Source organism: Triticum dicoccoides, chromosome 3A, assembly GCF_002162155.2.
Source record: "Triticum dicoccoides isolate Atlit2015 ecotype Zavitan chromosome 3A, WEW_v2.0, whole genome shotgun sequence".
In the NCBI taxonomy this organism is placed as follows: domain Eukaryota; kingdom Viridiplantae; phylum Streptophyta; class Magnoliopsida; order Poales; family Poaceae; genus Triticum; species Triticum dicoccoides.
The window spans coordinates 647,001,159-647,015,994 of record NC_041384.1 but is presented as its reverse complement, the minus strand read 5'-3'; the positions used below and the strand labels follow the sequence as shown (position 1 = coordinate 647,015,994).

The following is a 14,836-nucleotide window of genomic DNA, read 5'->3' as shown; positions in this document are numbered from 1 at the left end:
AAAAGGAAGGAGTTGCTTCCTTCGTGCCGAGCATACTCATCTAGCTTCTGAACTTCATCACTCTTCTAAATTACTGCCGCGCTCACACCTAGCATGCCGTCAGCCCGTGCCTCGCCGTTGGCCACCGCCAGTCCCCGGCGTGGCCCCTGGGCCCGTGGACTCTCCATCACGGCCTTCTCTGACGGGGCCAAGCGGCTGACATTGCTGCGGCAGATATCAAAGCAGGGGCAGCGGTGGCGCGGTCGATTCTTGACCGGATGATGGTGTGCGCCACCGCACAGAGGCAGAAACATGCAGGCGGAGAACGGCTGTTCCGGCGACGCGTTGCGGAAGGCCACCAAATTCTTCGAGGACCGCCTCGACCGCAACCCCGTCCGTCACACCCGTCATGCTAATGTCGGAGTCGGACATGCAACAGCAAAGCTCGAGGAAACGCCACGGTGACAACGCGCTTGACGCAGGCGAGGATCCCCGTCGACGGACCGGCCGACGACACGCCGGTTTGGTCGCCCCCTGCGTCCAAGCAGGAGCACCCACTGGAGTCCAGCGCTTCCGCGGAGCACGCCATGCCTTCGCGAAGTGCCTCGGCGGCCTGGTCAGCGCGTCATGCAGGAGGTACCCCATCTGGTGTATGACGGAGGTAACACCGACGGCGAGCTAGAGGTGCCGCGAGGTGATCAGCTAGCAGAAGGGGTACGGCGTGGTGTTCCTCAAGAGCGGGTAGGAGTTGGACGTGGACGATGCAGACGGCGGGAGGTCCTCCAGGAGGCCAGCGACCGCGGGGACACCGGCAAGGTGTGCTCCACTGCTGGCAGCCTGGCACTACAAGAGCGCTCGACCTCGAGAGCTGCTCTCCTCTTCTCTGCTCTCTGCAATCTACTGATCAGTAGTTTTTTTTTTTTTTGCCTATATTCGGTTTTCAGGTAGAGGTCTGAAATATGGTCGTGGGGAGCGCTGGTGATGGATCTTCCTTCGGCCGTCAGCATCACGATCGCGCTCGCCCAGGTCGCCAGCCCCCTGGAGATCGGCTGTGTAGTCCCGGGAGTAGCGAGCTGCCATCTCGCTACACATCTACCTGCCCTCCACTGCCACTAGCATCCTACCTGCCACCGGCACATGCGGGGTCGGCCCGACCACTCCTCGCCGCTCATTATCCACCGGTGTCGGCCCGACCAGAAGCACATGTGTTAGTTGTTTGGGTCTATGCACATTTCTCCACATGGCATGCTATCTATCTTCTTTGTTAGGGCATCTCCAGCCGTTTGGCCTCCCAAGACGCCTAAATAGAGCGGCCTGGGGGCGTGCCGGCGCTAGTTCGGTCCCTGGGGGCGACCTAGCTCCCAGTCACGCCCCCAAGCGCCGGCCCCAGGATGCGGAAAATTTGAACTAGGTCGTTCCCGCTCACAAAAGACGCCACAAATCCGGCGATCGGACGTAGTCTGGCGTTACAAAAAACAGAGCGCCGCACGCCGCAAGTTCACGTGCGCAACAAATCACTCGGCGGGGTCGGCTCCAGGCGTTGGCGGAGTCGGCGTGCGCGGGCTCGGGCTCGGCGGTGTTGGAGCTGCTTCGGTGCTGGGCTGTGTCGGCGCGGCTTCGGTACTGCTGGGCGGTGATGTAGAGGCGTCGTTCGGACTTGGCGTCCGTGTGGCCGTGGGCGCGGGAGCTGGCGTCGTCGGCGTCGTCGGTGTTGCCGTCTGCATCTGGTTCAGGATGAGGCCGCGCTCTGCCATGTACCACGCCCTGAGCTGCTCGTCGCTGCTTTGGAGTATGTCCGCCCCGCCCATCAAAAAAGCCATGTCGGTGTTCCTCTTCTTCGCCGCAACGTTCGTCCGGAGCAGGTCGACGTTGGTCCGGAGCAGGTCGAGCTTGATGGCGCTGTTCGTCATCAGCGACGACCATCGCGCCTCGGTCTTCTCTTCACGTAGGACGGCCCGGGCCTGGGCGTCGGCGAGGCAATGCTCGATGGACTCCTGCACTCGCGCGGTTGCCGCGTCGGCGTTTTTCCTCTTCTTTGCCAATTTGTGGCCGTCCGGCTGCCCCTCTGACGCGCCCGGAGTCGTCGCGTCCGGCTTGTATGTCTCCTTGGCCTTGTCGAGGGTACGTCGGACTTCCGCCCACTTCTCGCACTTGTCAATGCGCTTGTAGACGTGGAGGAACTTGAAGTCGGCTTCGAGGTTGTCGCGCCGATACATGGTGAACATGCGCAGCAACTGCGTGGAGGAACAAACAGTTGGCGGGCGGCGGGCGTAGACGACGAAGAGACGCGGGCGAACGGCGTGCGTACCTGATCCTCAATGCTGGCGCCGCTCTCCGGGCGAGCCGCGACCTCCTCGACGATTCCATGCCATTTGTTGCACGCCCCCTGGATACGCCCCCAATGGTTCGCCATCGCCTTGGAGCCGCGCTGCATGTAGACGCCTTTGAAGTAGGGGTTGACGAGCTTTCGCTCGTCGAACTCGGCCTTAATGCGGTCCCAGTACGTCTCGAAGCTCTGGTTCGTGCCGGTGGTCGAGTCGAGGCAGACCAATTTCCATGCTTCAGCGAGGCATTCCTCCTCCTTGGACGTCCACTTGATGCGCGGTTCGCCTGGCCTAGCCGCCCGTTTCTTCTTCTGGCGCCCCTCCGTCGGATCAGGAGACGGCTCCTCCTCCTCCTCCTCCTCCTCGTCCTCCTCCTCCTCCTCGGGTTCCTGCGCTTCGTGCGCGTCCTCTCCGTAGACGTAGCCGAGCTCGGCCTCCATGTCGCCGCTGAGATCCACTACCTCGTCCTGGGTGGCGAACCCGGGAGACGCGGCGGCCGCGGTCGATCCTGTCGCGATGATGTCGTCCATGTCGGCTCCTGTGTCGTCGGTGTCGCCGAGGTGCGAGAAGGGCAGCGGTCCACGGCGGAGATGGGGCGTCGGTGTGGACGCGTTGGCGGGCGGCGAGTAGTTGTATGAAGGGTACTGCACGCCGACGAAGGCGGGCGAGGGTGTGCGCGTCGCGGGGTGGCCATGGGGGAAGGTCACGTTTGGGTTGAACCCACCGTGCGCATCGCCGTCGGCGTAGCCGGGCGACGACGGTCCCCATGGAGATCCGACGCCTTGCTGTCCCTAGGGCACGTACTGGGCGTGGCTGACGGCAGGTGGATTCATCATCCTCGCGTGGTCGACCGATGAGGAGGACGCCGCCGTGCGTGCTGCGTTGTCGCGGGCCTTCTTGGCGATGGCCATGTTCCGCCGGTCGACGGTGACTGCGTCGCGTTGCTGAATTTCCACCCTCCACTCGGCGTTCGACATGCCCGGTGGCTTCAATGGCGGCGCCCTCGGCTTCCTCTGCTTCGGCTGGGCCACGGTGCCAGTCGTGGTTGCCGCCGCGCGCGGCATGGCGTACTTCTTCGGCGGCGACTGGAAGGCGAGCGGGAGGGGATTTGGCGGGAGAAAGGGAGGGAATGGCGGGAGGAAGGCGAGCGAGCGGGAAGGATGCGAGGGGAAAGCGTCAAGAAACGGCGGGAAAAGGCCTTCGGGTCGCCGCCAGGGCGGACCCACGCGCCTTTTTCGCTTGTGTTGGCTCCCCAAGCGCCCCCCAGGGCGCCGGGTTCGGCCTGGGTCCGTCGGCACCAGTTTTGGCCCGAGGCGGCGAAAAACGGACTTCTGGGGGCGCGACTGGGCCGTTTTTTGGCGCCGGCGCGGCAAAATCGCCTGAGAAGGGCCTGTTGGGGGCGCGGCTGGAGATGCTCATCTAATTTGTACATAAAACTCTACCCGCTTCCGTTTCAAAAAAAAAAAAACTCTACCCGCTGAAAGTACCACTATGTTAGCGATGATTTTTTAATACCTATCTTATATTCTCTAGAACATGCCAATTTTGAAAAAAAAATAGAGCGTCTATGTTTCTTTAAACACAAATATGTATGGATTATATAATTGATATTCTTCTGTTACTGCTGAACGAAGGAACTAAGAAGAGCAAATTATGGATTTTGCTTCAGTTAGTGAACAATTTCAGAATTGGGTGATAATTCTTACTTTCAGTTTTTCTGAGCGCACAGAATCCATCTTATTTATATGTGACACTCCTCTTAGTGCCACACCTTGTCTTTATGTGTTTGCTTGCTTTATTGAAATAACTTCCGCAGACAATATTTTTTCTGAAATTACAACTTTATTCATGATGCATGATTTCCCCCATTTTGTTATTGTTTAGAAAATGGTATTTGTTTTTCTAAATTTCCTTTTACTACTTATAGAGTAATGCATGCTTTGATCAAGTAGTGCCACGAACATCGTCTACACTAACAAATAGGCCACCCCAAACACGCACGAAATAATGTGCTTTTGCCCTGCAACTACTTCGTTATTCCTTTTCACGTTGTTGGTTCACATTTAGTTCAAAAGTTGAAAGAAGGAATTCAACATGGAGTGTGCGCTTTAGTGTTGTTCAATTTTCTTGCACATTATATCGGAAATAAGTAGAATGATGTAGGTTAGAAATAAATGAATGACATTTAGTTTTATTAGGAAAGTGTCAACATGTACTTTCTGATATCTAAGGTGCACCACACATGCTGACAATAAGTGTATCCTTTTCAGTTTGCTTCTATGCATTAGTTTCTTTTTTGACAATACAACCTTAACAACGTAGCAACGTAGTTCTGTTTCTTTGATTTGAAATTCATGCATATAAGAAAGACACTATCTATTAACACCATGTATCGACGTGGCGCGGCGTGTCGCCGCGCGGATATGCTAGTTTTGACTAGATATATTTTCTCTATACTTTACTCAGAGGACATGTTAGTAGAAAAGAAACACCTTTTCGTGAGGCTTGTCAATTCTTCTTTTCCTCGTGTCTTGTTGCACATTTGTACAAAGTGCTCTTCAATGCAAAATGAATTTTCAATGTGTACATACCATTTGGATCAGAGGAAGATGGTGCCCCTGGGTTTATAAGCCACTATTTGGGCAATCTAAAACGCAAGAAACAATGCTTGCTTTCGCGGAAATTTCCCAAATGACACTACTGATATTGCCCATCAACTTGCTACATGATGGACATTTGGTCGAATTTGCAGAAATAAAGCAGACGAAAGGTTCCCCAACAATGATACAGAAGATTAGGGGAGGTAGCTACAAGGTGGATTATCGCATAAATGGATGAGCACCAACTACATGATGGTATTCCTAATTCATCCTCTGATGTAGAGAGGACACATTTTGCTTTTACAGATCTTTTGGGCCTGTTGCAAATACTTGCCTCCGTCGATGAAATCGGGAAGGGATTGTTTTCCTAGCAAAAATAAATTAGATTTCAAATGATTCGGAACTTCTGAGCTCCACATATAAAAATCCCACAAATTGAAACGTTTCTAAAAAACATTATGCACCAAATTACAGTATAAATATAATCGTAAATTATCACACCACGTCACTATCCACTATACTACGATTACATTCCGCGCCAGTTATGTTACACGTGTGTGGCATCTCGTCGTCATGAGTGTAGCCGTCGTCAATGTTGTCAGAGGCAGCTTGGCGGCAGGACGAGACCCACCGACCTCCCCTGAACGTTCCGGCAGGAGGACTTGGCGACCCGCCTGTCGTACATCAGCTTCACGTCCTGCATGCTGATCCCGCTGCACGGGTGGCTCCTGCTGCAGTTGAAGGTCACGGCCACCGGCGTCGTCGACCACCCCCGTATGTCCACGTACTTCACCTCGCTGATCTTGATGCTCGAGCTCTGTAAACAAGAAACACCAAATCAATATTTAGTACTAGCACTAACAACAGCCCAATTAATTAACATATGGAGAAAACGTGAATACGAAGTATAATAATATATAAACGTTTTTGCTGCCATGGCAGCGTTTTCTCGAATCAGGTTCAGCAGCTCGGATCTTGAGCGTTTTTCATCGTTTTTTGTCAAATTTAAGCCGTCCATGTCACATTCAAAATTATTACCATTTCATACAGATTGAAAAAAGCTAATGTTGTATACATGCATGAATATGTGGCATATGGAGTACTCCTACTTGTTTGGAACATTACCCGGTCGCTGCACCCAACTTTTTGGGGGCAGTAATTCTGGTCGATGATGATGGGGTTGTGGACGCCGGTCATCGTAGCGTCCTCGAAGGTGACGCCCCTCACGAAACCCTGCTTGGAGCTCCCCCAGGTTTTGATCCTCAGCCCGTTTGAGGTGCCGGTGAACCACGTCGTCTTCACCGTCACGTTCTGCACGTCCTCCATGTCCAGCCCTTGCTGATGCCCCAAACTCCCGATGCTAAGTTAAACACAATCAACATGATGTCGTTGGGTTAGCTCAGGTCCTCTAATCTTGCAAACTCCGACCCAAAAATCACAGCGATAAACTTGTTGTGCACCTTATGCCGTGGCCTGGGCCGCAGGAGACGCGCTCGATCCAGAGGTTGGAGTTGCCGGGCCCGACGGAGACGCAGTCGTCGCCGGTGCGGATGTTGGCGTCGTACACGGAGACGTGGCTGGACATGTGGATGTGTATCCCGTCAGTGTTGGGGCTGTCCTCCGGCGCGTCCACCGTCACCCGGTTCAGCGTCACGCCGTTGCTCTGCAGCACCACCACGTGGAACAGCTCGCTGTTCATCGACCTCAGCCCGTCCACCACCACGTCCCTCGAGTTCGAGATCGTCAGCGACTGCACGCCCACGCACGCAAATGGCATCGTCAAGATCACCTAGCTAGAAATCGTCGAGCTCTGCGAGACATATATGCGAGGCACGTACCGAGGCGCCGGACGGGCAGTGGAGGCGCGGCTGCTGCTGCTTGCAGGCCCAGAGGGGGGCGCCGCGGCCGTCGAGGGTGCCGCCGGAGACGGCGAGGCCCTCCACGGACTCGAACGTGAGCCACCGCCCCGGGGAGGCGCTGTCCCAGCCGTAGCCCGAGGGGGCGAGCAGCGTGCCGGCCACGGCGAACGTGACGGCGGGGGTGGCGCACGGGCCCATGAACGTGGCGCTCCCCACCAGGAACACGCCCGGCGGCACCAGCACCGTGGCCGGGCGCGGCGAGCGGCACGCGTCGGCCCACGCGCGCAGGAACGGCAGCGTCGCGTCCGTCATGCCGTCGGGGCGGGCGCCGTAGCGCACCACGTCGTACACCGCCCCCGGGCCGCCGTTGTTGGGGAGGAACACGAGCGCCGCGTGGAGGTGCGCGAGCAGGCCCAGCATGGTGACCGCGCGACCGAGCTGCTGTCTGCGTCGCGAGCTTGCAGGTGCTTGGTAGGTACGTACGTCGACGGTGTTGCAGGAGGAATGTTATTACTGAGGTGGACACGTGTACTTATAGTGGCCGAATTTGGCCGGGTTTTTTATGGAAAGTGAATCAAGCTGGTGAATCAGTAATTTAATTAGAGCCTTATTTAGTGCTTTAGGACATGGTGATCGAGCAGGGTTGGGTACGGTACTTACCTACCATGGGAGACCAGCTGGTAGTTAGTGATCTTTGACATGAGAGACTATGAAAGTCCCATGTGCGTATGATAACACTTTCTAAAGTGCATGCGTTTGGTGAGTTCTTGGAATCATGCCATTGCGGCCCATGCAAATTTCATGTGTGTGCTAGCTGCTTTTGTTGATCGTTGATGGTTTTGTGGAGCAAACGCATTGTTTACTCTTACATGTTTCAAGAACGATTGTTTACTCTTGTGAGGCCGGTTGTATGCTTATTATGTTTGTATTCTTTTGATGTTTCATTATATTCCCTTCGTTTTAAAATAGATGATTCAACTTTATATTAAAATTAGTACAAAGTTAAGTCATCTATTTTAGAACGGAAGGAGTATGTTGATACTCCCTTCAATTTTTTATATTAATTGACCTTCATTTAGTACAACTTTGTCAAAAAGAAAAACAGTTCAAAAGGCTTTTGCGACCGAGTTCAAAACTTGAGCTCCCAGTTGGAGAATCCCGCGACCTGATCAACAAACTAAAGGCGCAGCGCTTCTAGATCCGCACACATTTGTACCGTCTAGTTGCTGCTAGTTGGGTTGGCCACTTAGCAACTTCTATGGCTGCATTTGGAAATCAAGATCACCATGCAGCTTATGTTTCAGCGTCTCGTTAACTACAGTTCACGTCGTCTTCTACTGTTACGCTGCAAAAACGACTTGTAGATAGATGAATCAATCTTTTGACCACCAGAAAGCGGCCATGACCTAAGGAAGGTCCTTAAGAGCAACTCTAGCAGACCCCGCAAAAATTCGACCCGCAAAACGCGTTTGCGGGTCGAAAACATGCGCGGCCGATCAGATACCGTATCTAAACCTGCATAATTTGAAAAAACACGTTCGCGGAAGAAATTGCACAAACATAGTTCATCACATCACATACTAGAAAGTTCATACATACTACATGATCAACAAATTAAGCATAGATCATACTAAATGCTACGTTAACTAGTAGTAGAGGGGGTCGGATCTGACGGCGGCGAGGTCGTGCCAAAATGGACGACGCCATGGAGGCCGAGCGACGCTCAATCCTCCTCGCTGGAGCTGCACAGATCGACGTACTTCGCCACCTGCTCCGCGCGGATGCGGCGCCACTCATCAGCCTTCTCGTTGGCGGCGACGTTGTCGGCGACCGCCTGCCGCCACTCAAGGGCTTCGAGCTCCTTGGCGTGGCGCCGGCGTTCCGCCTCTTCGCGCACGCTCCGCTCGGCGATGGCGGCAGCAACGGCGTCGAAGTCTGCGACGTAGTCCTCGTGCCCGATGACTCCGCGGCGACCGAGTGGAGCGGGCTCCTCGGGCTCCTCCTTCACTGGGACGAAGGCGAACGGCGCCGGCTCCTCTGCCTCCTCCTCGTCGTCTGACCACTCCCTCTTCACGGGGAGAAAGCCCGCGCCAGAGGACGAGGAGGATCTGGCGTAGGAAGACCTCGCGGAGGAGAAGGACGCGCGTCGACGGTCATACTCCTCCGTCTCGCGGCGGTTGAAGCTCGCCGGCGGTCGTACTCCTCCGTCTCGCGGCGGTTGAAGCTCGCCGGCGGCGACATCCTGTGGTTGGTCCACTTCCGGGCGCCGCGCTTCATCACGCCGTCGGACCGGACGCGCCGCTCGCGCTCCGGGTCCCTCTCACGGCCGGATCAGCTGCCGGAGCCGCGTCCGGAGCTCCACATTCGCCCCCACATAGCGGCTGGAGGCGGGGCGGGTGGTCGCCGACGGCAAGAAATGTGGAGAGGGAAAAGGGGAATCGGGTGGCTCGCGGCGGCGGGGGATAGAATTTGGACCCGCAAAAGGATCGCGGAATCGCAGTTATACTGCTTGGGGCGTGCGGTTTGCAGGCTGCGGCAAAAAGTTTTGCAGGCCGGGCGAGTATGCGGGCTCTGTTCTGGCCGAAAAAATGAACGGAGCCCACATACTCGTCAAATTTTTTGCGGGCCGGACGTTTTGCAGGATCTGCTGGAGTTGCTCTAACTAACTGCTTCAATGACAAATGGAGTAGTCATCTAGCAGCGTTAACCACCGTTGAAACGCAGGCACGTAGAAACTAGTGATGGAGACCCCATGCATTCTTTGAGCCAGGAGTCCGAAGTCCATAGGCTTGTGATCGTTGTAGGAGAGCAACTTTGACTCATGTCGGTTGTAGTGGTGGGTTGGGCACATCTCAACCCAAGCAAAACCTAGGAAGATTTGACATGTCAACAACTACTTCGGCCCGTACGTCGAGTCAAGGTCCAGTCTGGTTTGCTGCTCACCAATCACCACTAAACCGTCAATCACTGTGTTCAGTGTTCATTAGTTTTTTTTTTTGCAGGGTACAGTGTTCATTAGTTACCTGGCGAAATCTTGTGGACTGCGTGTTTTGGGTTAATCTCCCTTACTCAAAGCGAGGTAAGGTTGTGTTGTTTGCCTCAAAAAAAAAAGGTAAGGTTGTGTTGTTTGCTTGTCCTTCGTCCAACCTTACGTACGTTGCCACCTCCTTTCACTTGTTTAATTCTTTTTTTTCCCATCTTCAGTTTTTGTCACCGGTTCTCCCTGAAAACCGCATCAGTTACCCCACTTTTTATTGACTTATCAAATAAAATTGTGTATGTTTTTATAAGCCAATAAATATTTATCAAAATAGGTTGTCAAATGAAATGTTTTTAACATAATTACACTAGTAAGGACAATTGTTTCTATAAAACTAATATGGGAAAGTAAATCATTGGCTAACTTACTAAACTTACGGGACCTCGACTAAAGAAATTTAGCTAAGTCTATTTTGGGGTATTGGATTAAGATCCAACGGTCGTCATTGTTTCTTCTTTCCTCCAGCTTTCTTCCTCCTAAAACCACTCCTTCTCCTACAAAATCGACTTATCCAAATTGCAAATTCAGTCAACTTACATACAACTATTGTATTATTAAATTATTTATCTCCGAGTTGTATCATCCGACCACAACCGATTTGACTTATTCAAATTGCAAGCCGTCTTGGGCCACATCCGACCCGGCGGAAGAAAATCGGGTCGCAATTGAGTGCAAAACAAGTGTGACAACCTTTCTCTATGCAGAACAGTTGGGCCGGGCTGGCCCAACGTGGTGCAAGACTTCGGCGTCATGAGACAATTGATGGGTGTGTGTTCGGTTGAGCTGTGGATTCTGGAAAAGTTGTTGTGAATCGTGAGTTAAGAAGTATGAAAAGGCTAAAAATTGTTTAACCATTGATTTTATAGGAATTGTCTGTAATATAACTAAAGCCTGAAAGACTGTATATGGGTTGACATTTTAATAATTATTTAGAAAGAAAAAATATGACTACAAACAATTTATTTCAACAATTATTTTTAATATTGCATACATATAGATAGAATAAATAGATTGAATGATACTCTAATATTATTACAAGGGCAATCATGTAACAAATCATAGCAATCAACAATTATATAATAAGAATCACCAATAAGTACAATAAGTTAGCATGTTCTCTCAATCTCTCTCATTGTATCTATTCGTACAAATAGTTAGCAATTTGATTTTCAACGTATAACTATTGCTATGGTGACTCTATTGTATACGCGGGGCCCCTTGGAAACCCCAAGGCCGTGTAGCAAGGAGGATGGAGATCCACTGCTGGACGAGAAGGTTGAAGCATACATCTTCAAGTTTCATCGGCAGCAGATTTATTCCACCTTGCCCAGCGAAAACCACCCTGCAAAGCTCTAGATACACACATGCCCACATTGATTTTAGATTTCCTGATTTAAACCAATAGTGTTAACCTCTTCATGTTTGTCAAGGGCGAGATTTGAGGATTGTTCTAGTGTTTAGGGAGAGGGTGGGAGCTGAACAGATAATGTCTTGGTGTGATTGTATTGCGTAAAATGATCTGTTGCATAGTAACTAGTGGGAAGAGAACGTGGAGTGACAGCAGCGGCATGCACAAGTGCATGCATGTCCCTCAATCGAGTCTATGCCTGAGGAATATGAGGGGAAGGTTAGAACCGAATACATGGCTACAACAGAATACAAATGACGTGTTTAACAGTGGAGGCATATGCCCCCCCCACTCCCCTCCAGGGTCCCCACACATTTGAACAAGATTCTGCAATTAAGGTCTTAAGGTTAATTTAGGATTTACTTCTAGTACCAAGGATGGTTTTTGCAATTGAGGTTTTAAGGAAGGACAAATTCTTTCTTTATGTTGTTTCGCTGGATTTTTATTAGGGCTTTGGTACACCTACAAAGGAATTAACGTAAAAATGCTATGTAATTAGCCACATGGCAAATTGTGATTGGGATGGGGGAAGGAGGGCCCCACCCCAGTTACACTTAGGAGGGGATTGTGTTGAGGGAAATTTACGTAACCTTTCCTAAGTCAGTTCATAATGTAGGATTATTGTCTGTATTATGGGAATGGTATTGGTTATTCTATCCTACCACTCAAAATAATTGATTGTAGACACATCACAAAAGCAATTCAATTCAAGTTTGACAAAGCGGGCAATATATTCAATTCAAGTGATCTGATAATAGTGACTCGACGCTGAGGGCAACTGAATTGAAAAGCAAACAAAAGCAGATGTAGGAACATGGTTTGCTCGAGAGATCAAACCACCCAAGGTGCAAACTGATCAAAGTTTAGGTTGTTTTCTTCAACTGCAGATATACGGAAAATGTTGAATGAAAAAAGAAATTGTACCTGGCTCTCCCAAGGTGTGGCTGCACTTACTACCTTTGCTACCTTTGACTGAGCTGCTCACGCTGTGGTTGGGGTCAAAGATACCTACCTACTGGTGGATGAAGGCATTTCCATCCATGTTAAGTTAATCTTCTATATCTAAAAAGCTAACTCTCATTACCTATTTCTCTCAACATGCAAACATGCCACATCATTGCATAACATGCATGAGAAAATGCCCATCCCCACTACCACATGTCTCTCAACATCCAAGCATGCCACTTCATCATGAATAGGAAAAAGACCCATCTCAACATGCAAAATATTTTACAACTATATGCTAATCAAACATAATAAATTTTATGTACTTTCAGTTTTAGATTTTTATATTATTACTTCAAATATTCCCGTTTCATACAACGAATCACATTGAAATATGTTGCAAAATATTTCCGCAACAACATGCGGGGCATCATCTAGTTTTCTGAAAAGTTATGCCCTTTATGCTGGTACGTAACACATAGGGAGTATTATTTTAGGCATGCGGAGAGAGGTGTATCATGTCTCTTTTTTAACGGATTGTTTTTTTATTAGAACACTCTACTAAGCTTTATTGATCAATAACATTAGTTAAAGGGATAATGTTCCGATCATGAGATTGACACAGCTAAATATGCCACCCATGATCTAGAGAAAAAGTATGCCTGCCAAGATTGTGAGCCTTATAATTTGAGCTCCTAGCTTCATGAACAAAAGTGCAAGTAGCAAAAGAAAGCTTCCAACTTGTAATTTCCTTAATGATTGCAGCGTAATGGCCACCTCCTCCTTCCTTGATGTTTCTGATGACAATCAAGCAATCTGAAGCAATATAGGGATGATGAACACCAATATCTTTTCCAATTGAAGTGCTTCCCGACAGGCAAGCGCCTCGTGAGTCGGAGGATCCAATATACCTGGGTATACTACAACAGAAAATCTCAAGCATACATGTCTCGTCCCAGCAAACAACCATAGCTCTTATGTCACCCACTCTAGATACTTCCAGCTGAATTTTACAAAATCATTCACAATTAGAAAACAATTTTCCAAAAAAATTATTCACCCTTTTTAAAAAGTATTTGTAATTTAAAAAATGTTTGCTTTAAAAATGAATTTCAAAAGTTGTTCAGATTTTTTAAGTATTTTCTTTTCAAAAAGCATTTAAAATTTTAAAAAATGTCTGTTTCAAAAAAGATCAAAATTATGAAAAAAATCATGCTTTTTAAAAACGTTCAGTTATTTCAAAAGTGGTGCGCAAAATTTTCAACAAATGTTCATACGTTTTAGGAATATGTTTTCCCTGTTTTTTCACCAATGGGAAAACAAGTCGATAAAACAAAAAACCAGTGCTGCAGTAACCGGTTGCTACATTGAACCACTTGCTGCAGTGCCCACCAATCGGCCGGCCCAGTCGGGCTTCCCTGTGCATCGCGCACTTTTTTGGACACAAAACGAATCAAATAGGAGCTCTCTCTCATGGACTATGTTTAACCAGTTAATTTCGACTCTAAATTTCAAAAGGAAGTTGTACTCTTTATCATCCAACATCCTTTGAGAAATCATTAGTTAAGGGGTACCCCGCACATAGGTCACTCCCTCACAAGTGCTCATTAGATGTGTGACACTTCTCGCAGCATGAGAGTTTTCATTTTTTTTCGTAGATTTGCTTTTCAAGACGTTCTATCTCTTGAGCCGCGCGTCCAAATCATAAACCGTTTTCACAGTTGAATTTCTCATGTCAAGATCCTCAAAACTATATCCCATGTTAATAGGTAGTTTCGACGAACCTTTTTCACGAAGAAACCAGAAAACAAAAATCAAGAAAAAAATCAAAATCAAAAAAAGAACCAAAAATTGGAACCGCACGAAACCTTAACCCGGTGCCCTTTTTTCGGCAAACACAGTTGTGATTTTCCCTTTTCAAAAAAGGCATGTTGTGTTTTTCTTCTTTTCAGAAAGCATGGTTGTGCTTCTCACGAAAGCACAAGCTATGTTTTTTCGAGGAAGCACAAATGTGCTTTTCCCATTTCAGGAAGCACAAATATGCTTCTCGTGAAATCACAGGCTTTGCTTTTTTTAAGGGAATCATAGTTACGGTTTTACCTTTTCAGAGAAGCACAAGGACTGTAATTTTTTCCTTTTTTTCCAGGGAAGCACAATTGTGCTTTTCCCTTTTAGTCTCCCGGAAAAGCATGGCTTTTGGGGGCAAAACTATCAAAGCCCTGAAAACCAAGAAAAAAATAGAAACACGTGCAAAAGGAAAAAAAGAAATTCGAAGAGAGCGCTCAGCGCGTGACACATGGCGACGTCTAAGCACACCACTTGACATGCTCCAGGCCCTGAATAGTGATTACTACAGTTGTCCTGAAGGGGTGCCCCTTATCTAGTCCTTCCCCTCTTTAACGACATCTCAAAGACTAGGTAACATTGTGTCAAAGACCGAGCTCGATGCTGTGGTCCAGTAAAAACCGTCTTGGCAACAAACAGAGACCGATTCCATGTCATTCCCCAAGGCGGCACCAAGGCGTGACCTGATCCACCCAAGAACCTCTCTGTGGCCACTCTCTCGCCGCCACTACCACCAATCTCGGCTGCGATGGCAGCAGGCCCATCTGCCGAAGGTGGCTAGGGGTTGGGGCAGCGACAACTGGCAGGAGCGGAAATGGTTGTTTTCTATTGTTTGC

General features: G+C 49.5%; 1 protein-coding gene across 1 annotated transcript; it reads right to left on the bottom strand.

Moving 5' to 3' along the window:
- Positions 1 to 5,321: 5,321 nt before the first annotated feature.
- LOC119269899 (polygalacturonase-like) lies at positions 5,322 to 7,182 on the bottom strand. The gene is made up of 4 exons (XM_037551829.1): positions 6,742 to 7,182; positions 6,364 to 6,653; positions 6,029 to 6,263; positions 5,322 to 5,720 (listed from the first exon to the last, which is right to left on the bottom strand). The coding sequence occupies exons 1-4, from the start codon at positions 7,180 to 7,182 to the stop codon at positions 5,502 to 5,504; spliced, it is 1,185 nt and encodes a 394-aa protein (XP_037407726.1). The 3' UTR covers positions 5,322 to 5,501.
- Between the last annotated feature and the right edge of the window lie 7,654 nt (positions 7,183 to 14,836).